The 22,956-nt window shown below is 47.3% G+C and overlaps 1 protein-coding gene across 1 annotated transcript in view; it reads left to right on the top strand.

Moving 5' to 3' along the window:
- RBM18 (RNA binding motif protein 18) overlaps positions 1-7,258 on the top strand; it is a 133,369-nt gene extending 126,111 nt beyond the window's left edge. Inside the window, exon 6 of the mRNA XM_086921087.1 lies at positions 5,854-7,258. Coding sequence (XP_086777213.1) covers positions 5,854-6,013 — 160 coding nt within the window. The 3' untranslated portion in view covers positions 6,014-7,258. The remainder of the gene's footprint in view (positions 1-5,853) is intronic.
- The last annotated feature ends 15,698 nt before the right edge of the window (positions 7,259-22,956 follow it).

Below are 22,956 nucleotides of genomic sequence, written 5' to 3'. Positions count from 1 at the left end.
TCCAGAAGGATGATGGTGCTCCAAAGAGTATTACTTTGTTATGTCTGCATTTAATTTGAGACAATACCTGCTCATCCAAGAGTTTACTGCCTGCATTCTGTCGCAAAATCTGGTGCTTACCCCTGAACCCTTTTTGGCCAGTGATACGACAATCTGGGTGTTGTCTGCGTAGGACGTCAAGTAAAAGCCAAAGCTTTTAATTAGATTGGCCACGGTGTGTTATAAATATTAAATAAGGTGGGACTGAGTGAAGAACCCTGGGGAACACCACAGGGAAAGAAGAAAGATTGAAATACGAACTCCCAAAGTCTGACGGACTGTTATCTGTCAGAACGAAAAGCTTTCAATAGGTCCCATGCAGTGCCGCTGACATTGATTTTGGTTAAACTGTGTAATAGCACTCCGTGATCTACCAGATCAAAAGCGGCCGAGAGAGCAAACAGTATAAGTGCTGCCCCTCGGCTCTGATCGAGCACCTGCCTGATCTCTTTGGTTGCTTTGATCAAGGTTGTTTCCATGCTGTGGCCGCTGCGGAAACCGAACTGGATGGTGTCAAGATGGTTATTAGATTGAATATGGTCCATCAGTTGAATGTTTATAAACATCTTGATAATCTTGGAAGGGAGAGGGAGCCGTGATATGGGGCGATAGCTGCTAGAGGTTTTAGGGTCCAAAGTCGCTTTTTTAAAAAGTGGAAGAACTGGGGCTCTCTTCCAGATAGATGGAAATTGGCCAGTCCAATGTGTGAAAAGTTAAACATTTGATATTACAGTTAGGGAACCAAACCGTATGTAAAGCACAACAAATAATTAAAAAGTACAACAACTAATTAAAAAGTACAAGGTTGAGTTTATTTCTAAATGTACATATTTATATTAAAAAAGAGACTCAGTGCAAAATCATATGCACTAATTAATTATAAAAAAATTAACAGTCATACATACAAAACTTGTATTAAACAAATTTAAACCAATTTATACATGATAAAACAGTGGCGGAAAATGTATAACATCGACGCGCGTTTCGGCGTTAACAGAACGCCTTCATCAGGAGCCACAATCAATCTAGGAGAAACACGGGATAAGTGTTCTCTGTTCCTTTCTTGTAGATATTTCAACACTTTTATTCTCGGTGGAATTTATACTTCACCTGGCTTACTGTTTAAGCCCAATAAGATGAGGGGCCGACAGTTACATCAACCTGTGGGAGCTCCAATTACGATATGCACAGGCTCCTCACACACGATCGGAAAGATAACCACACCGCTTGAAACAATGTCCGTTATACTGTATCGTCAGCCCGAGAGTTCAATTAAAAAGGCTCGCCGGAGCTTCAATCTACGTTAGCACCCACAGCCGCAAATAAATAAAGCCGCGCTGGAGACGGTGAGGAATGAGCCTTTTCATCAACCCGCGGGAGCCGTGCTCGCAATCTAAACCGGCGTCCCGCAGCCGTTGGAAGTGTTGAATGACCTTGCGAGCAAGGAACAGAGAACACTTATCCCGTGTTTCTCCTAGATTGATTGTGGCTCCTGATGAAGGCGTTCTGTTAACGCCGAAACGCGCGTCGATGTTATACATTTTCCGCCACTGTTTTATTATGTATAAATTGGTTTAAATTTGTTTAATACAAGTTTTGTATGTATGACTGTTAATTTTTTTATAATTAATTAGTGCATATGATTTTGCACTGAGTCTCTTTTTTAATATAAATATGTACATTTAGAAATAAACTCAACCTTGTACTTTTTAATTAGTTGTTGTACTTTTTAATTATTTGTTGTGCTTTACATATGGTTTGGTTCCCTAACTGTAATATCAAATGTTTAACTTTTCACACACTGTTTATTTCCCTGTATTACACATTCAGTATTTGAACAGGGGGTCCTTGTTATTTACATAGAATTGGCCAGTCCAAGTCATGATCTGGAAGATGGCTGTACGTGGGGCGCAATAGTCCCCGCCACTGATCCTGCTATCTTTGGAGGGCACGGATCATGTGGAGAGCCAGACTAAGTTACTCTCAGTGAGTTAGTTACCTGTTCTAGGGCAGGTGGTATAAATTTACAGAGACTCAATCCTTTCTTGCATGTAATGGTGGAATCCATGAAATGATCTGAAATGGCAGTAAAGAAAGAGGATAGGTTGTAAACTGCTTCCACCTTTTTGGTTTTTGGTCTCTTATCGCCATCATCTGTACTAGACGATTGTGTTGTTGACCTTGAAGTAGCCGCATTTCTAGTAGGCAGCCGTATTATTGAACCAAGAGTAGAAAAATCTATACTAGACCGCTGTTGTTACTCATCTAAAGCAACAACACCTACACTAGGCAGACCTGGTATTGACCCCGGAAACACACCTCCTACTAGGCAACCCGGATACTGGGCTGGGAACCCTGCCACCTCTAGGAACCACTGTAATTGATCCAGGAACTGCACCATCTAGGCTAAGTTAGCTTTGGTGTTGATCCAGGTTCTGCACCATCTGCATTAGGCTAGTTTTGTTACTGATTCAAGAACTGCATCATCTATTCTAAGCTGGCTTCCGTATTCATCCAGGAGCTGCACCATATATGCTAAGCTTGCTCTGTTATCGATGCTACATTACCTCTGCAGAGCTAGCTCTGTTACTTACCCAGCAGCTGCACTATCTATGCTAGGAGGCCCTGTAACTGATCCAGTAACAGCACCATCTATACTAAGCTAGCTCTGGTATTGGAGCTGCACCGTCTGTATTAAGCTTGTTTTTATAGACCTAGAAGCTGCTCCATATGTGCTAATCTATGTCTGTTATTGATCCAGGAGCTGCACCATCTGTGCTAAGCTAGCTCTGTTACTGATCAGAGTTGCACCATCTATAATAGGAGCCCTGTAATTGATCCAGGAACAGCACCATTTGTGCTAAGCTAGCTCTGGTTTTGGAGCTGCACCCTCTGTGTTCAGCTTGCTGTTATTGATCCAGGAGCTGCGTCATCTGTGCTAAGCTAGATCTGTTATTGATCCCGGAGCTCCACCATCTAGGCTTAGCTAGATTTGTTATTGATCAGAGCTGCTCCATCTATAATAGGAGCCCTGTAATTGATCCAGGAGCTGCACCATCTACGCTTAGCTAGATTTGTTATTGATCAGAGCTGCTCCATCTATAATAGGAGCCCTGTAATTGATCCAGGAACAGAACCATTTGTGCTAAGCTAGCTCTGGTTTTGGAGCTGCACCCTCTGTGTTCAGCTTGCTGTTATTGATCCAGGGGCTGCGTCATCTGTGCTAAGCTAGATATGTTATTGATCCAGGAGCTGCACCATCTAGGCTTAGCTAGATTTGTTATTGATCAGAGCTGCTCCATCTATAATAGGAGCCCTGTAATTGATCCAGGAGCTGCGCAATCTATACTTGGAGGCCCTCTTTTTTAATGATCCAAGAACAGCACCCTGTGTATTCTGCAGTCCTATTTGGTTCCATCTATACTCAGAAGCCATTTGATTGATCCTAGAGGGGTGCCATCTCTACAAAGCAGTCCACTTGTGGATTTGGAAGTAGCTCCTTCAACAGCCTACGAGCTCCATCTTGGAACAGCACCATCTGTACCCTGTACCCATTATTGACTGAGGTGCTGCACCGCCCATGCCTGGCACCTACTTTCCAAAGGTCTAACAAATGTGACTACTTGATCGTAACCATATCAGCATTCATATATTTGCTATTGCTACAAAAAGGGTCTTTCTGGTGCATTGAGAACAGCCAAACACAAACTGGACGCCTGCTTAATGTAGTTTAATGTAGTGCCTCTGCTTAATCGATATTCGTATGCAGCCCTCCTGCTGTTCTTTACTGGGCCTGGTTCTTGTGGTTGTAGAGAACCACCTCATTATTGCTCCTTCAAATGTGCCTTTCCAGCCTGGATTTTAGGTCTCGACGCTCCACCCCTTGCCATGGACTCCAGGTGGCAACAACTCTTGCCATGTGCTCTCCTGACTCCCATGAATATCCTGCGACCCGTGAATGTAGCAAGAAAAACTTGAGAGATTGGAGTTGTGCTGCTTGAATGCTGGCTTTTCACAAATAGAGACCCGTAGACCCCAGATACAGGATTTTACTCATTTGCAAAGGCATAAATGTATCCATTTGACCGCGCCTAAGTAGCCCCTGGTGTATTTGTGTTTATGCATCAAGTTAGTGCCCTTCAGAGACTTTCACTAGTTTCATGCTCAGCAAGATGCACCACTTGTGGGCTACAGGGGGGAGGTGGGAAGAGATCCGACCAAGGTGTACCAAAGTTGGCTCATGTCCCGCCACAGTAAAGGGGGAAGTGGCCGGGGTGTCCAGACCTGCACTTTTGACCTGCAGGACGGATGGAGTGGAGAAGGGGCTGAGAGGGTGCCGAAAACTGCACTCCTGGACAGCAATGGCCATGGGTAGGGGTGAGGAGGGTCTGGCAGGGTGGGATCTGGTCAGGAAGTCCACAACTTCACATGAAGCCAGAAAGGGGGGGAAGAGGTGAGGGGACTCTGGCCAGTGTTCCCAATACTTCACTAGTGGTATGCAGGCCAGGGTCCCCAAACCTTCACTAGTGGCATGCAGGTCATGGTGCGCAAAACTTCACTAGTGGCATGCAGGCCAGGGTCCCCAAACCTTCACTAGTGGCATGCAGGCCAGGGTCCCCAAACCTTCACTAGTGGCATGCAGGCCATGGTGCGCAAAACTTCACTAGTGGCATGCAGGTCAGGGTCCCCAAAACTTCACTAGTGGCATGCAGGCCAGGGTCCCCAAAACTTCACTAGTGGCATGCAGGCCAGGGTCCCCAAACCTTCACTAGTGGCATGCAGGCCAGGGTCCCCAAACCTTCACTAGTGGCATGCAGGCCAGGGTCCCCAAACCTTCACTATAGGCATGCAGGCCATGGTGCGCAAAATTCACTAGTGGCATGCAGGTCAGGGTCCCCAAAACTTCACTAGTGGCGTGCAGGCCAGGGTCCCCAAAACTTCACTAGTGGCGTGCAGGCCAGGGTCCCCAAAACTTCACTAGTGGCATGCAGGCCAGGGTCCCCAAACCTTCATTAGTGGCATGCAGGCCAGGGTGCGCATTTTTTTTTTTTTTTGCCCTCAACCTTCTCCCAAAATGGCTGCTTTAGGGTATTTTAAGGCACTTAGGCATTTGCTCTTTCAATAGGGGCGGTCCAAAAGCAATACTTCACTGACCTAAGGAATGTTTATATGCGAACAGTAGTTTTAACCTGGAAAATGTCTGATGTGATTTTCTGTAAGATTCTTAATTTTGTTCTACCAATTTCAGGTGTGTTACACGTGTTTAAATAAAATAAGAGCCAGCTTTTTTAATTTTTTCATTAAAGAAGTGTGTCCATCTCATCTGCTTATGCTGGCGCACTGTAGCACGCTGGGTTCAGGGCCTACAAAAGGGTGGGTTTCGCCATATGAATTGACCCCATTGGAAGCCTGAAAGCCTAGAAAATAATATTTGATTTCAGCTGCTTTCTAAGTGCACTCTGTTTTTGCCAATTCAGGAAACAGAGGTGTTTGAGGGTAAGTGATTGGAGAAGGCAGGTTTCGGACTCTGGTCTCCTGATCATTCAGTGGGCTGGCTGTGCAGTCCCAGACCACCTCTCCATGCAGATAGCTTTCAACTCTCAGACTGCCATATTTCTGAAGGCGAATAAAATTAAAAAATATACCAAGTGCTGCCTTTGCTGCCCTCGGACTTCTCTGGGAGGCATTGCCTTTGTAAAATGTAAGAATGTAATCAAAGGGCAGCTGCAAAATTGTGCTATGCCTTTGAGCCGAGTGCCTGCAGAATGCAGAAAGTGCACAACCCCTTCCTAATGACCTTGTTTTGCTTTCTAGTGTCAGTGCAAAAATTAAAGCCATCGAGGCAAAGCTGAAAATGATGGCAGAAAACCCGGACGTGGAGCAGCCTGTCCCGCCCACCCATTCCTACTTCAAGCCGCCGGAGAAGAGGAGGGCGGGCCCGTACTCCAGGAGCGGCTGCAAGTCCCGGAGATGAGCACGAGGCACCAACAACATAGGAATAAAAAACAGACTCAATGGACCTGCACCGGCGGCCCTGCTGCCGCCTTTGCACATCGGGGTGGAAGAATCTGCCCAGACAGCACAACCGTTTCCTGTTACTTTGTTTTGTACCAAAATGTTAATATTTTTACAATTTTTCTTTTCTGGTATTGTGTCTACAGAACGACAAATTGTGTTTCTGAAATAGCTGTTAGCAGCTAGGACTGGGACATGGGAGTGTAGAATGCCTGAAATCGAGAATGGGCCGGAAAGAGTCCAGAAAATACACTTCTGGTCACCGCAGATCCGGACAGCGGATTTCAAACCTGTGAATATTGTTAGAGCATGCTCGTATGTGTTTCAGTGCAAGTCATGTCTTTCAGTTCAGTATTTATTAGGTCCAGGATCCCGGATGAGGAGCTTAAAGTCGGGTGATGTGTTTCGTTTCTAGATGCTGCTGCTCCCACCTGAGTGCTTCCACGCCGCCATTTTGTAGGTTGTTGGCAATAAAATCACGGCCTTAATTATCATCCCTAAACCATTCCGTGATCTGCCGCTCTTACACTGGCTGCACAGTTTTACCCGTTTATCCGAGTGGGGCTAAAATAAAATACAGGGAAAGTCAATTTGATTCATTTTTTTGTTACTTTGGAAAAACGAAGCGCGCAAGTGCATTTGCGCCAGAGTTATTGAGGCGCAAACGAATCATACATACTGGTTTGCTGTTTTTAAGCATTACAAGTGGAGAAAATACTCTTCTCCCCCTTTTAGATGTGAAAGGTCGGGCTAGGTTTCAAACAAAAAGTGTTCTAGTATGTTTTATTTGTAGCAAAAACTGCAAATGTTCACTCACTCTTGTTAACGGGCATGTTCGTGCACTAAGGTTTCCTTTTTTAAATCCCTGCATCGTGTCTAATGATTTTTCAACAGAAAGCATGCTCAGATGGTTCCTCGTTCCATTTCCCCATCAGTGTTTGCTGCGTTTAGTCCATTGCCCGTCACATGTAAAATAATAGGAAATGGTGTTGTCCCTGTTCCCTTTTGCACCATCGCTGAGTTTCTGTAACTTTGGCCTCTGGACAGTTAACTCGACTGCGTGCACTCTGCTCTCCGTGGCACGAGGGCTAATGAAAGGGATACCTCGTGGTACCAAACCTGCAGGACCTCTTTGTGGCTAAGCTTGCCTGATTGCCCTTTTTATTATTATGTGTAATTGAAATAAACTCGGTTTTCTTTTGTAGTGAACTGTGTTTTCTATTGAGTGGTATTTGTGTGGAGTTTGACTGTGCCCCTCGGCCTGCACACGCGTATTGAATTCCCCCAGCCCCTATTTTGTCAATAGGGAGATGAGCGCGCGCGAGGGGAAAGTGCCTCAGTACAAATGTAGCGAACCTTTCTTCGGTGCCTAAAGAGAGCGGTCTCTATGCCGGGCAGAAGCCCTTCTCATGTCCGTTCTGAAGGGTTAGATGGTAATACTTGTGAACGTGACAAGCCTCCCCCTCGGCGCTTCCCGAGCTATCACGCACCCAAATATATACTTTCATTAACAAAAATCTCCCCAGAATCTTGAACAGCAAAGATATAGTCTTCCTTTTGCGTCCTACGTTGCGCATTTTTTTTAATGCACATGAAAATGCAGCCATTATTTAATATCCTGGAGTCAGCGTTCGTGGGTTATACAGGGTCCACGAATCCCTGTAGTGTGAGCGTGTACGTGCGCGCGGTCTGATGAACCAGCCCCTGTGCGACACCATCTCAGTGCCATCCTCGCTGCGGCCGCAGCCACCCACCTCTGCCACGCTCTGTCCCGGCCCCGAAGAGGCCCGAGCCGGGAGTGTGCGTGGGGTAGAGGGTGCCAGGCCCCTCTGCTGACCGAACTGTGTGTTCCTCCTCCCGGAGCACGGCGTCCAGGAACGGTTGCGTCAGGGGTGGTGGGAGAACGTGACGTTCATTAGCAATTAAACATGTTTCTTCTGAAGTATGAAATCCCCCGAAATTTTACTGCGTTTTGAGTGTTTTTTAATAGAATGAAAGATGATTTTTCCTAATCTGTGATTTGTTGTCTTTTGCTCTCCAGCATAGTTGGGGATGAAAAGGAAAGCGCCGTATTGTCTCGAATAGGAGAGCTGCCTGCTGCAGGCTGCTGGACGGTGTGACACCAGGCCTGATGGACTCTCCTTTTCACGGTGATAAATGTTCATGCGTTCTGCAGCTCAGGGTGCATTTGGATGACAGCTCTTGTATATGCTATGTGTTTTTAAGGTACTCATCCTAAGTTGGAAATTACAAATTTGTTAACATATCTCTGAGTTCCGGGCCATTAGGCGCTTGTTTTATTTTGTAATGTGTTTAATTAGCGTGGGTTATGTTTGAGAATTCCATGGCTGTCTTTGTAGACTCCTACCTGACGCATATATACACCATGTTTACTATAAACCTCACTAGGTCTGGCGCGAGCCTCATTAAGACTGCTGCAGTTCTGTTATAATGCCGTTCGCCCCCCAAGGAATGTTACACTGGTACCGTCTGCTGTTTAATGCTTGGTTTTAAATATACCTTACAGTGTACTCTAAATAAACCAGAATGCGCACATGCATGAAATACCAACACATGCTATAAAATGTGTGCAAGTGCATTTCGTCCTGCGCATCGCATTTTAAGCGTTCGGTGTTCTCAGATGTCGGCGTTTGCAGATTACATTTGACCTTCGCAATTTGGGCCCTCGTAGCTCTCGACATTCACCCAAGTCGGTGTGTGTTCGGATCCTTCCTTCCAGGCACGTGCCGGGATCCCTTCGCAGCGCTGTAAAGGCGGATGCAGTGCTTCAGGTTTCGCAATGAACGCGGGGTCGCAGGTCCCCCGCAGGCGAGGGATGCTGTTTACTCTCAAGGTCCGGACACAGTCCGAACTTGTGTCGGACAGAAAGGCTCTCGCCTGGTTCTTTCAACGGGCCCAATTAGACTGTCAGAAGGAATCAACAGCCGAGCCCTGTCGGGGCGCTCCGGGCCTCTCGCCTTACTGATTGGGGATTAGGTGGGGGCGGCGGTGGGCGGGGAGCAGAGTGCGCCCGGCTGATCCAGTTACCGATGAACCGGTGCCTTGTTCAGAGCGCGCGTGCCGGGTGCAGCCGACGTGCTGTGCGGCTAGAAGTGGCGGTACTCGGGAGGCGGGGGCTATTGTGTGGCGCCATACGGAAGCCACCGTGCCGTGGAGGAGCGCCAGGACTACCCATGTGCTATCCGGGACTGCAGGACCATACCTCAGAGGTTGAAGGCGCTATTTGCGTCACTCTGCCTCTCGCTCTTGGAGGTTGATTAAAGGAGTACCGTTGAGTATTTGGCCACACTGAACGAAGTTGCCATATAAAACCAAAGCTTTGTTGGTTTTATTTTGTACATTGTATAGCATTCTGGCATTGCAGAAATATACCGACTTCAATAATTTGTATTACTCTTGAACGTATATGTTTCCATTATTGCAAACAATTACAAAGGCAAAATAAATTAGTATAAATATATGTTCTTCCTTGCATTACGTACATTTCTTAATTAGTTAGTTATTTTATAATGCAGCTCTATGGTTATACATTAGTTCTGCTTTATCGTTTTTATTGTCGTAATTGTTAATCTTGTATCCTTATCTTAAGGTCTGGTTTGGGGTCTGACCCTCTCCTTTGTTGTATCTGCTCTTTCTATGATTTTTTTTTTACTCTAGGTGAACATACGTTCCTGTGAGCTTTCTCCCTCCATGCCCTTGCCCTTAAAGTTGTCGCCGTTTCTCGGTGCAGGCAGTATAAATCATGTTATCGTGCGGGGCCCTCTCTAAACCTCCTCACTGTTCGTGAACACTTAGGCGCCCTCTGTCACCCTCGAAGGTCAGAGGACCCTGCGATCAGTGCCAGCGGCTCTGTCCGGACGTGGGCGCTTGTCTTGGAATTATCTAAAGATTTTTAAATGACCCTGGTAGGGCTTACTTAGCTCAAGGAGGCACGAGAGCTGCCTTCGGTCCGGTGAGATTAAGTTAGGATGCGGGTCAGCCCCCTCTGGGCACTGAAGCGTCACCTCACAAAGGGTGGAGGAAAGGGGATGCTTATATAGGTTTATTGTTTGCAGCTCATGACCTTTTGTTATCTATAACAACAGGTCTTACCATAAACTCTGCTTATATTTGCATGGGGGGAAGGAGGGGTGGGTGCTTGCGCGTCATATCATATACATTTGCATGCAGATTGCTGCTAAGCAGTTCAAGGTATTTGTAGCATTCCTTGAGTGGGGTTTGGTACTGATGGGCGGCTTTGCAAGAAATGGTGCTCTCTGTGTGTGTGGTACACAATTCGTGGAATGCCTGGGCAGAGGGGTGTGCTCATTACACCGAATCCAGTGGAGAATTACCTGGTGCACGGATGACTTGTTCATTACACAACCAGCGACTCTTCCGAGACTGCTTGAGCTGGGAATGCACCGCTTCCAGCCGGGAATAACAAAGAGAAAAGGGACACGTGCTGATTATTTTACAACAAAGGGAGAGGTACATCCAGCCTCAGCGGGTGCCCTCAATTCGTGAGTGAAAACAGAGAATGCTGGGCTGTTCCTCTAGTGTTAGGAAGGTACGAGTCCCTGTAGTGTGTCGGATGTTGTAGGTCTCAAGAAGTCCTACAGTTGGGCATCCATTTTGTTGGATGTAATGCCCTCACACACCCTTTCAGGTGTCATGCTTCATCATCTGGGCTGCTCCTCGTTGGGTCGGCGGTGCAATACCCAACGGGCGACACCTCAAAGAGGGGCTCTTTGGTGGAAATCTTTTATCTGCCGTTTAGATGGCGTGCGGGTGTGGGGCCTGTTGAGCATAGACGTGTTGGTGTGGGTTAAAATAAAACTGGGGGTACCATGAAATAATGTATTCTGGGGGCCCCCTGCTCTAGTTAAAAATAAGACTGAAAGGTACTTGCTGGAATATAATGCTTCCAATTACGAATCCTAAATCAGTATGTGCTATAATCGGTCGACATGTTTCTCGCTTGTGTGTATTAACCTGCTATTCTTTAGGACCAAGAAATAAAGAAGTTATCTAAGGTATTGACTGTCTACGTTAAGGAATTCTCACTAGTGTCAAATGTCAAGTGTACTGTCTAGTGTATTAAATAACAGAAAAAAGGGGGTTTATTTCCTGCATTAAACCTGAGTTGAGCTGCAACTACCTAAAAAGTGCAGTACATAGACAACAACAGTGTCCGGCGGGTTAAGCATCAGGTCATCCAACCTCTGGTTGTGAAATCCTGAGCTGCCTCCTGTGGCACCTACCCCTCGCCGCCGGATCTCTGCTTATATTTGCATCGGGGGGAAGGAGGGGTGGGGGCTTGCGCGTCATATCATATACATTTGCATGCAGATTGCTGCTAAGCAGTTCAAGGTATTTGTAGCATATCTTGAGTGTGGTTTGGTACTGATGGGCGGCTTTGCAAGAAATGGTGCTCTCTGTGTGTGGTACACAATTCGTGGAATGCCTAGGCAGAGGGGTGTGCTCATTACACCGAATCCAGTGGAGAATTACCTGGTGCACGGATGGCGTGTTCATTACACAACCAGCGACTCTCCCGAGACGGCTTGAGCTGGAAATGCACCGCTTTCAGCCGGGAATAACAAAGAGAAAAGGGACATGTGCTGATTAACCATCAGAGACTCTATTCCCTACCGTCTGACTGGGAATAAACGCAAAGAGAAAGAGAGGTGCTGATTACACACAGAGAGATGTGCTGATTTCACGTTCAGCGACTCTCCCCTGATCACCCAACTATGAATATCTGCAAGAAGAGAGAATTGCTGATTACACAGAGAGAGAGGTGCTAATTACACAATCAGGGACTCCCCTGACTGGCCAACCATGAATAACCACAAGAGAGAGGTGCTGATTAAGCAGAGAAAGGTGCTGATTAAGCAGAGAGGTGCTGATTGCACAATCAGCGACTGTCCCCTGACTGCAACTGTGAATAAGTGCAACAAAAGAAAGAGGTGCTGATTACGCAACCAGTGACTGTCCCCTGATCACCCAACTATGAATATCCCAAGAAGAGAGAGACTCTAATGACACAGAGAGCGGTGCTGATTACACAATCAGTGTCTGTCCCCTGACTGTCCAACTGTGAATAACCTCAAGAGAGAGGTTTTGATTTCACAATCTGCGACTCTCCCCTAGTCGCCCAACTATGAATATCTGCAAGAAGAGAGAGCTGCTGATTACACAATCAGCGACTGTCCCCTGACTACCCAACTGTGAATAACCGCAAAACAAGAGAGAGGTGCTGATTTCACAATCATAGTCTGTCCCCTGACTGCCCAACTGTGAATAACCACAAGAGAAAGGTGCTGATTACACAGACGTGCTGATTACGCAGAGAGAGGTGCTGATTACGCATTCAGCGACAGTCCCCTGACTGCCCTACTGTGAATAATCGCAAAACGAGAGAGGTGCTGATTTCACAATCGCGACTACCTTGATCACCCAACTATAAATATCTGCAAGAAGAGAGAATTGCTGATTATACAGAGAGAGGTGCTGATTACACAATCAGAGACTGTCCACTGACTACCCAACTGTGAATAACCACAAGAGAGAGGTGCAGATTACGCAGAGAGAGGTGCTGATTATGCAATCATCGTCTGTTCCCTGACTGTCCAACTGCGAATAATCGCAAGAAAAGAGAGGTGCTGATTTCACAATCAGCGACTCTCCCCTGATTGCCCAACTATGAATATTCGCAAGAAGAGAGAGATGCTGATCCTCAATCGGCGACTCTCCCTGGCTATCCAAAGCTGGAAATACATTGCTTCCAGCCAGGGATAACCCTTGTGGAGAAAGATGTCTACCCAGTCAGCAGCTCTCCTCTGTACAGCTGCGTTGTGAATACTCTGCGCCCGAGCCGGTATTGCCCAATGAACAGGGGGATATGTTTATTACTCAATCAGCGATTTCTTCAGCATCATATGGAGCAACCATGCATTCACATTAGTCGGATCCTAAAATAAAGTCTGACATATAGCCTTCTTCCTGCTGAAGGACCTGTTTTACTCCTTCAACAATTACCCTCAAACTCTTCTTGCGCACAGACAATTTTGTTCTGATAACAAGATAGCTGTGGTCCTAATCCACAGAAATTCAACCAATACCACCTGAACATTTGTGAAACTTATCACTTGATTTACTGAAGTTCTGTCTTCTTTTGATTTCCTTGCCTTACACAAGCAATCCTTAGAATGTGAGCACTCCTTACAGTTTCTGGCCTCATCCCCGTTGGGGATTCTATAATCAAATCAAAGATTTCCAAAAAAGAGCGCTCCATAATCTTTTCTCTCATTTCCATAGAAAGATGCACACCCAGTTGATCCTGCTCAGACTGGGCAGAATCTAGACCCATACGAGACAAGGGAGTTTCACTACCTTTTGAACCCCTCTTCTTGGCCATAGTCTACTGAACTGCAGCCTCCTCTAAGGAAATTTGGGAATTAGGAAGACGTTCAACGCCTACCACTGACACCTGGAAGGTTTGTTGTGGTGCTGGTGCCAGTGGGGACCCAATCCCTGGCATGGAGCTCGACTGGTGAACATGCTTCACACGTGACCACTTTCCCTGTTCCCCAGTCCCCAATGGACTCAATCAATCAATCAGGGTAATTGTAATTGCACTACTCACCCGTGAGGGTCTCAAGGTGCTGGGGGGAAGGGGTTAAGCAGCTCCGTTCAGTCGAACAGCCAGGTCATGAGTGTCTTACTGAAGGCGTTCAGGGAGGGGGCGCGTCTAATGTCGATCGGGAGCTCGTTTCCATGGCTGCGATGTTTGAGAAGGCTCTTCCTCTTGTTATGGCTCTGCGGATGCGCAGTGTTTTGGCGAGGACGAGGTTGTCTGATCTGAGGTTTATTTTGGCTACGTGGAAGGAGATTCTCTTGTGGAGGTAGTGGGGTCCGGTGTTGTGGAGGCATTTGTAGACGTGAGTGAGTATCTTGAAGGTGACTTTCTTCACGATGGGGAGCCAGTGGAGGTTCCAAAGGTGTTGGGTGATGTGTTTGTGTCAGGGAATGCCGAGGACAAGTCTGACTGCAGTGTTCTGTATAGTCTGGAAATTTTGGACTAGATATTTGTCTATCCTGGCGTAGAGGGCGTTTCCATAGTCCAATCTGCTGGTTATGAGCGCATGGGTGATGGTCTTCCTTGAATCGGGGGGGGTGGGGGGGGGGGGGGGTGATCCATTTGAAGGTCTTACAGAGGATGCAGAGGGTATTGAAACAGCTGAAGGTGACGGCTTTGACCTGCCTGCTCATGGAGAGGGTGGAGTCAAGTACAATGCTGTGGTTCTGGGCATTATCCGTGGGGGTTGGGGAAGGTTCCAGGGATGAGGACTTCTGTTTTATCCGAGTTGAGCTTCAGGCAGCTGTTGCCCATCTAGGATGAGCTGGGTGTCATCGGGCTTGACACTATGCTGAGGTCATGCTGTGATGACGATGGCGGCGAAGGGGGCCATATAGATGTTGAAGAGGGTTGGGCTGAGCGATGATCACTTGGGTACTCCGCAGTTGATTTCCGTGGGTTCGGAGAGTAAGGGTGGCAGTCTGATTCTTTGGGTTCTGCCGGTGAGGAATGAGCGGATCCAGTGGAAGGCAGTTAATTGTATGCCGGCATCATGGATCTGGTGGCGAGTGTGCGGTGGGAGACGGTCTTGAATGCTGCTGAGAGGTTGAGTAGAATCAAAGCTGCGGTGTGTCCTTGGACCAGGAGGGTGCGGATGTCGTCTGTGGCAGCGAGTAGGGTGGTCTTGTTGCTGTGGTTGTTGTGGAATCTGGATTGGGAGGGGTTGAGGATGGAGTTGTCTTCGATGAACTTTGTTACTTGTGCGTTGACGGTTTTCCTGGCGACTTTTGCTGCAAAGGGAAAGAGTGAGATGGGACGGTAGTTTTTGAGGTCCGTGGGGTCTGCTGAGGACTTCTTGAGCAGTGGTCTGACTTCTGCACATTTCCAGTCATTGGGGAAGGTGCCGGTCTTGAAAGTGGCGTTGATGGTGTGTCATAGTTCTGGTGCAATGGCAGGTCTGTGTAGATGTGCAGTGGGCAGGGGTCTGTGGGGGCCCCTGAGTGGATTCTTTTCATGGTGGAGGCGGTTTCTTGGGTTGTGACCAGTGTCCAGGAGGAGATGGTGGGCTGGCTGATGTTACCGGAACAGGTAGTGGGTTGCCCAGTCCAGTGTCTAGTCATTGAAGTTGTCGTAGAGTCTCTTGATTTTCAGATGAAAGTAGGATCCATAGGAATAGGTAGTGGGTTGCCCAGTCCAGGGTCTAGTCATTGAAGTTGTTGTAGAGGCTCTTGATTTTCAGATGAAAGTAGGATCCAAGCTTGTTGCAGAGGTCTTGGGAGGGGGTGATTTCTGTGGTTTCGCGGGGGGCTTGGTGAATTCCTGAATGGCGCTAAAGAGTTCCTTGGAGTTGCTGGAGTTGGCGAGGATTTTGTTGTGGATGAAGGTCCTTTTGGTGGTTCTGATGCATTTGTGGTATTCCGTCATGGCGTTCTTGTAGGTGGTTTGATCCTCAGATGTTTTACTGTTTCTCCAGTTATTTTCAAGAAGTCTGCAGGTGCGTCTGGCATCTTGGAGGTCGGTGTTGAACCAGGTGGCCTTCCTGGGGCGCTGTCTGTCTGAGTTGAGTAGTGGTGCGAGCTTGTCTGCGCTGTTGGAGATCCATTTGTGCAGTTTTCTGGCTGTGAGGTTGGCGTCAGTCCTGGTGGTAGGGGTGTTGCAGTTGAGGGTGGAGTTGAGCTTATCCTCAGTGAATTTGCTCCAGTTCCTTCACAGAGGGTGCGGGGCAGGTTTCAGCGGCTCGGGTTTGTCGACGGGGAAGTGGTCCATCCATGGGGGTTGCGCAGTGTGGTTGAAACAGATGTTTCCTCCTGCGAAGATGGGGTCGAGGGTATGTGTGGGTTGGCGTATTGATGAGTTTTTTCAGTCCGATGTTGGTGAGGTTGTCCAGGAGGTTGGTAGAGTTGGAGTCACTGGGGTTGTTGAGGTGAAAGTTTAGGTCTCTGAGTATGTAGTCAATAAAGGCGATGGTGTGGGGTGCGATGAGGTCGGTGATAGTGGTGGCAAATGAGGTGCGGGGTCAGTAGGTGAGGGTGCCGCGGAGCGTGGTTCTAGGGCTGGTCTGAATCTGGAAGTGGAGGTGTTCGACAGTGGAGATGGTGTATCTCAAGGTGGAGAGGCGAAGGAAGTTTTTGTGTTCAATGGGAAGTCCTCCTCCTGGTTGTTGGGCCGGTCCTTCCTCTGAATCTTTTATCCATTCAGGATGTTGATGTCCGGACCGGATTCAATGGAATAAACAGGGGACCCCCTGAAACTAGTTAGAGTTCCTAGGACAGGGTAACTGTACTTTCAATAGTAATAAATCCTAGGCACCTCGGTACCTGTCTGAAATCAGGTATGACATGTAACAGAAGAAGAAAAAAATGGGGTATCCTCAATGTAAAGACAGACAAGGAAAATGTTTTAAAAGAAGCCAAATATTATCATTTATTAATACATGTAAAATATTAAAAATAATGTGCAAATCAATTACATAAAACAATAAATAATGCATATCAATTGAAAACAGTAAAAATACATATGTATACAACTAAAATATTGCAAGGGTATACAAACAGAAGAGTCCGTTCAATAGCAATCACAAAATTAGAGGTAAGTATGATGAACGTCTCTACGCGTGTTTCGGCGTGCAAAACGCCTTCTTCTGGAGAACCTCTTGATATTCTAAAAGAATGTGTGTATATAACAGGAACCTTGGCTCGAGATACTGCATACCATGTGTAGTATTAGGATACAGCTATTGGTTCTATTGAAAGTGGAGAAAGGGCCAAGTAAAAGATGAGTGATGATGAAAAAGTTTAGTCACCACTTGTTTTGGATAAAATATCTTATAAGTATCAATGTTTCCATAAAAGTAGAGATGAAACATGTCGTGTACCAGGATATAAAGGGCCGTTTCATGGAACGAGGCGAAGCTGAAGTAAAATGGGACAGATGGATGTGTAAAAAAGGGTTCCAAAGACAACCAGTAACCAAAGACCCTTTTTATGTTGCCCGGCGGTATCGCCTCTATGACCCACCAATGTTAACCAATGAAGAAGCAGGCGCTGGAGACTGGAAGGCAGGAACCGAGGATTTTATTCTCTCCGGAGGAGAACACATCAATTCAGACAGCAAGTATCGTCACGAGGTGCTCTAACCACATCTCTGAGGCCTGGCCTCTTATACTAGGGTTTTATGACCTTTATTGCACATAACACATTCTCGCAACACTTTAGTATTTGAAATAACATCCTCGGAATCTCCCCTTCAGGCCCGTTCCCACATACATTTACAGTTAGATTCCCCACCCCGGTCACAACAGGTGATGGTTGTCGCACAGCAGGGCATTCCGCCGATTCACGGAATGCATGGGGTTTATCGGATCTCATAGGGTGGGGGCTTTGATCGGCTCGAGGGTCTTTTGATGGGGAGGGGAAGCTTCCTACTGTACGGGGTAATAAACAGTATCCGCAAGGCCAGGTGGCGGCCTGGGAACAAGGAAGACAAACGGGGATACAGGAAAAAGGGGGTTTGTATCAAAAGGATCTGAGGCCATGAAAGGAATGAGGGGAGGTGTCGCGCTGGGAACAGGATGGGATTCTGTGGTGAAGCTGCGCTGAAGTGGGGTTTATGACCCAGGGCATGAGAGAGCGGGGGTTGTCAGTGTGCGGGGGGATGCTTGCGAGGTTAAGAGAGAGAGAGAGACGCGCTGGCTATCAGCGAGGGGCAGGGAGGCCATGGTGCTCAAAATGGCTGCCGCTTACGCGCACGAATGGGCTCGAAAAGGGGGCAAGATGGCGCAGATAATGTTCACCAAGCTTGTACTAATTTTTCACAGTCCTCCCTTTAACATTTCCAAGACATCTTGCTGGCTTATTTCCTATCTATACCTATTGCAGCGGTCATAAGTAAGGGAGAGGGGACTTAGGCAAAGGAACTGTGCATATACATCATATTATAAACATCACATTGAAAAATCTCATCATCTAGTAAACGGGTTCATTGTTAAGTTGGTTGTAGGAAAAATCATCGTAATGCAATATCAGACTAGAATTACGTAGTGAGGGCGTTGGGTACAGATCATAGGTACTTATAGTCATTCGAAATAGGAGCTGGTAAGTTATCATATAAGTAAGTCCTTTTTTTCTTTTTTTTGTACTCGGCGGGAGCATAGTCAGTCCAATGATGATTGGGAGAGAAATGAGATATAATAAAAATAAAAATCAGAGTTCTCAGTGTCTAGGCCGTCTTCTGTTGGCACTGTTGAGCACCTGGATTACCTATTCTAGGTCACCGTTCTAAGATTAACATAGTTCGTGGTCTACTTAGTCGGAGCTCCCTCCCTTCTGACGCAGGGAGTACTCTTCTCTGGGTAGCTCAGTAGGATCTGGAGGAACTTGGGAGTTCCGGTGGAAAGGTGCGGGTGTGAACGGTCCTTATGGTAGGTCGGAGGAGGGGGGGATGGAGCAAGGCCAGGTCGGGAACAGATCAGGGGGACGGAGAGTTTGCGACAGGCGGGTCCGTAACCATGTTCAGAGAGCGGGGACTTTTTGGCATACGTTGATCATAGAGCAGGGGCTTCAGGTCAGCCCTTTCCTTAGCTTTGTCTGAAACAGTGCCCCGTCCTGCGTCTCCTTACTGCTGTGGTCTCGCCTCGGCCTCCGTCGCTGATGTTCCACAATCCGCAGTCAGGCCGCGTGCTCCCACATCCGGTCTCTTTCTCCTCCGACAGTGATACCCTTAAATGAGTTTTGAAAAGACAGTCTTTAGAGATATTGCAGAAGAAGGTAATTACATAAATCTATTTCTCTCCCAACACCAAGCAACTGGGGTAAGCACTCGCTACATTGGAGATTCTTGCGGTTAACGTATAAACAATTGATGATGGGTTTGCTGGATTCCTTACAACTTCCTTTTGCTGGCTAATTCTTTGGCGCTTTGATGGTTATTACGTTCATTTGTAATAGGTACGAGGTCTGGTACTCATTTATTGCATACGTCTATTATAGTAGATGTCAGTTCTTCCGGTAGAGACCCATTTCCCTAGTACGAGTCTTGCAAGGCTAGGCTGGCCTTCAGGGCCTTGTATTTTACAAAAAGTGCAACGTGCTATTCACCACAGTCTGATGTGCATCCTTCTGAGGGGTGAACATAGGCTAAACAAGTCTGCATTACATAAAAACATCTTATTTACAACAAGGCTTACTGCAACAAGTTCTTTCGATTTTCGATCTAATTTTCAACTTTGCACACATCTTTCTAACTTTCTATATAAATCCTTGCAACCTGGTTACTACAAAAACTCGGGGGGGGGGTGGTTTGCGGTAATTATTGAACTTATCCTCGGGGAAGGAGGGATCTTATGGAAAACAATTAGGGACACAGTGAAATTAGAGCAGGGGGCGTTTTTCAGGCTCTCGTTCAGGGCAGCTGACACCAAACTGGGGGCATTTTGGGATGACGGAGGTGTCTCGATCATTTCTTACTGTTCGGGGTGTGGAGGCAATTTGGAATGGGGATGGTCGCATTACCACAGACATATTTTATCATAGAAGCCACTGACAAATGGTTCCCTGGCTGCGGGTCAAATTTAGGGAACCTCAGTCGTCTTACCTGTCCCTTTCCTATTGGCCAATTTAAATTTCATCCATATTTAGCAGAAAAGGAGAGGTAGTAACGTGGTACCGATACAATTTTTTTAGGACAAATTTGTGCAAATACTTATGGTATTTGGGGCCAATCAGGAGGTGCACCAGGTTCGTCAATTAGGTGCCAGTCGCTAGGAAGAGGGAAAGTGTGGAGGGGTGAAAGAGTGAGAGAGAGAGAGAGAGAGAGAGAGAGAGAGAGAGAGAGAGACAATAGGCCAAACAGTACACATGGGACATGGAGAGTGACCGTGTATTGTTTGGGCTATTCAGTGCGTTGCCCAACGTTAGACGTTTCAGGTCTATGTTAGGATGTAGAGAGCATGCAGTTTTTGGGACAGAAGAGCATTAGATCTGGTATAAAAAGGTCGTGCATTGGGTAGGGCGTCCTTTTTGTGTCGTCTTGTAGCGGTAGTCCGTTTTCATGCATCGGGCGTGACGTGGCTCCAGATCCCTTACGGTACCCTAATCGGGACCCCAATGTAATCTGCAGAGGGAAAAAGGAGGGAAAAAAGGGGGAGGTGGGGGAACAACGTTCGAACACATCAAATGTACGGGCACGAAAAGTCCTTTACTTACTGCATACTCGTACTCATCTCTTCGGGATATAATCCTTAGGGTCTTTGTCTCTGCAGTCAAGGGGGGCGGGCAATGTGATAGGTGGTTCATGGGGGGTTCGAGGATGGCATGAAGGATCGTGTGTAGGGGGACGCTAAAAAGGAATCAGAGGTGCCTAGCGTGAGGTACCCGGTTTTGTAGATGTATCTGGCCATCGGGATCCTTAAATCATTCCCAAAGCTGTGAGGTCCTAAGGCATATCAGTTCTTCATTCAACCCGGTACCTCAGTACCTTCGACCACCATATCTTTATAACATTTCATCAATCACGCCGCTTTACTTTACCCATTCTCAGACGTCGAGGTCCTTCTTCATATGTCAGTCCCTGAGCTTAGTCGCATATTTTGGAGGCAACGTATCATACCTGGGATCCGATCATCAATCCGGGGCCGGACAATCATTTCTCGGATAACCTTAAAAAAAGGAGCAGAACGGTTGCGCGCAGAAAAACCCTCCCGCCGATACCCACATTTACAAAAGTATGCGATGCCTATTCATAGTTTTTAAGACTTTTATTTGTATAATCATTCAGTACGTAAAATGTGAGAGCACAATCATAATTTGGCCTGATATGTCGTCGATGGAGGTACATACAGTAGGGGGTTATTTTATAACACAAGAACATGTAAAAAAGGCCTAATTTATTATTTGCAAGTAACTAAAAATATTTCATTGCGTGACGAGGGAACCAGGGGCAATTTAGTTCATAAATGGAAACACAGTCAAGCTCATAGGAATCGTATTTCCTAGATGTAAACCGTGGGTGTGCATCATAGGCGACGTCATGTACCAGTTACAATAAATATCAAAAAATAAATCGTTCATTGAAATCAACATTTTTTACGGAACCCCTCTCAAACGTTCGCCAAGTGAACCCTCCTCCCTTTCCCCTCGAGTGCACAATGGTTCGTATATATATCTTAGTACATCAAGTTTCATTAGTTAAGGAACACCACGAGGCGTCCGTTAGTTTCCATTGATACCGGCGCCATCTTGGGCGAGGCCGGCTTAGTCCGGAAGTAGCACCAGAGGAAAAATATCCTCGACGATTGGCGGTTGGACCAGGGTCCCTTTCGGCAGTTCAAAAGAAAACTGTGCTAACAGAGGGGCTGGTGGTGTGGACCGTCAATCAAGAGAGGGAGGGGGTAGAGTCTTTCTTACCGGGTCACGTTGATGCTCAGCCGGAACTTACTCGAGTTCGTTAGCCCATAATGTTCCTGGGTGGTTCAGACGGAAGCTGATGCAGACACGAGAGCACCGCCATCTTGTTGCTGTGCCGTGGTTATTTCATTAGTGATCAATGCAGCTGTTCCCCTCCGGAAGCCTGAAGGGGCTGAGGGCTCTTGGGACTTTGGTAGAATCTTCAAAGTCGAGGGGATGTTTGTCGATGGTGGGGGCTTGCGCCCAGGTGGGCAAGTGCCCGAGTTGCAATTTCGGACAAAGTTACTCCAGCGGCCTAGACCCGCCTTTCGAGGGCCCAGACGCCATTTTGAGACCCTGTGGCAGCCACCTTTGTCGCATCCATCGGGAGTGGAAGAAACTTCTTGTGATGGCGAAGGACAGAGCATCATGCTGCTGGAGCAGGACATTTTGGTTCGGGGCGCCAGGGTGCAGCAATGGAGCCTTCGTCTGGGGAGGCGAGAGAGGCTCGTCCGTGCCGTCTTCCTCTCCCGGCGCATCCTACGCTGCCCCTTGGAATCAGGGGCGCACATGATGACCACCCTACACCCCTGATTCCGACTCTTGGGGGACCACTGTACATCCGGTGCTCCGCAATATGCCCGTCGGACATTGTGTGTCCTGTGTTATGCAAGTATACCAGACGGGCATTTTATGTCCTGTGCTGCGGAAATATACCAGGCCGTCGCCCGGCTGGAGGACATCGGCGCCGGACCAGGGCAGGGAAGCCTCCTATCTGTGGAGGTGGAAGAGGCTCGTCCGCGTCGCCTCTTCCTCCCTGCCCACCCTGCATCCGTTCGCTGGAGGAATTCGTGATGGCCGGACCAGGAGATACGAGGGAGGGGGTCATTTGCAGCCGCCCCCTCCCTACTCGCGGCCCGGGGGACGCCATCCCTGGAAGGGCAGTATGGGAAGACCATTTCATTGCCTGCTTGGTGGAGCCTCCAGGACCTTCTCGCCAGCAATCTCCTTTTTGGCCCATGGTTGCTGGCAGGCCCCGCCCCACACGTGCTATGTGTTTCGGAAGGGCGGGACCATCGAACTGTTACATTTCGAGGACTTCCGGAGTGAGCATAACATGTTTTGTATTTTTCCTATTAGTCAAGTTTGCTTTTTAGAGAGTTCTACTAGTTATTCTATTTACTGTTGGTTGTGTGTTTTTCTTTACCGTAATTAAATCCTAAGTTATATAATAGACGCTTGGTTTCCTTGAGTCCTTTCTCTAATGGGGGTTGTTTACACTGATCTGCAATTGTGTTTGGTTTTCAGAGTGGGGGAGCAACAGAGAGCAATCAGTCCCAAAACTCTAACATGTCGTTAAAATTGGTCTGACGAAATCTGTGCCATCGAGCATAATCAAACGGTGTGGTTCTATCTGTCCTGTCCGCACTAGTCTGA

This window comes from Lissotriton vulgaris, chromosome 5, assembly GCF_964263255.1.
Source record: "Lissotriton vulgaris chromosome 5, aLisVul1.2, whole genome shotgun sequence".
NCBI classification, from domain to species: domain Eukaryota; kingdom Metazoa; phylum Chordata; class Amphibia; order Caudata; family Salamandridae; genus Lissotriton; species Lissotriton vulgaris.
Note: the sequence above shows the minus strand (reverse complement) of the source record. Positions and strands in the feature narration are given on the sequence as shown.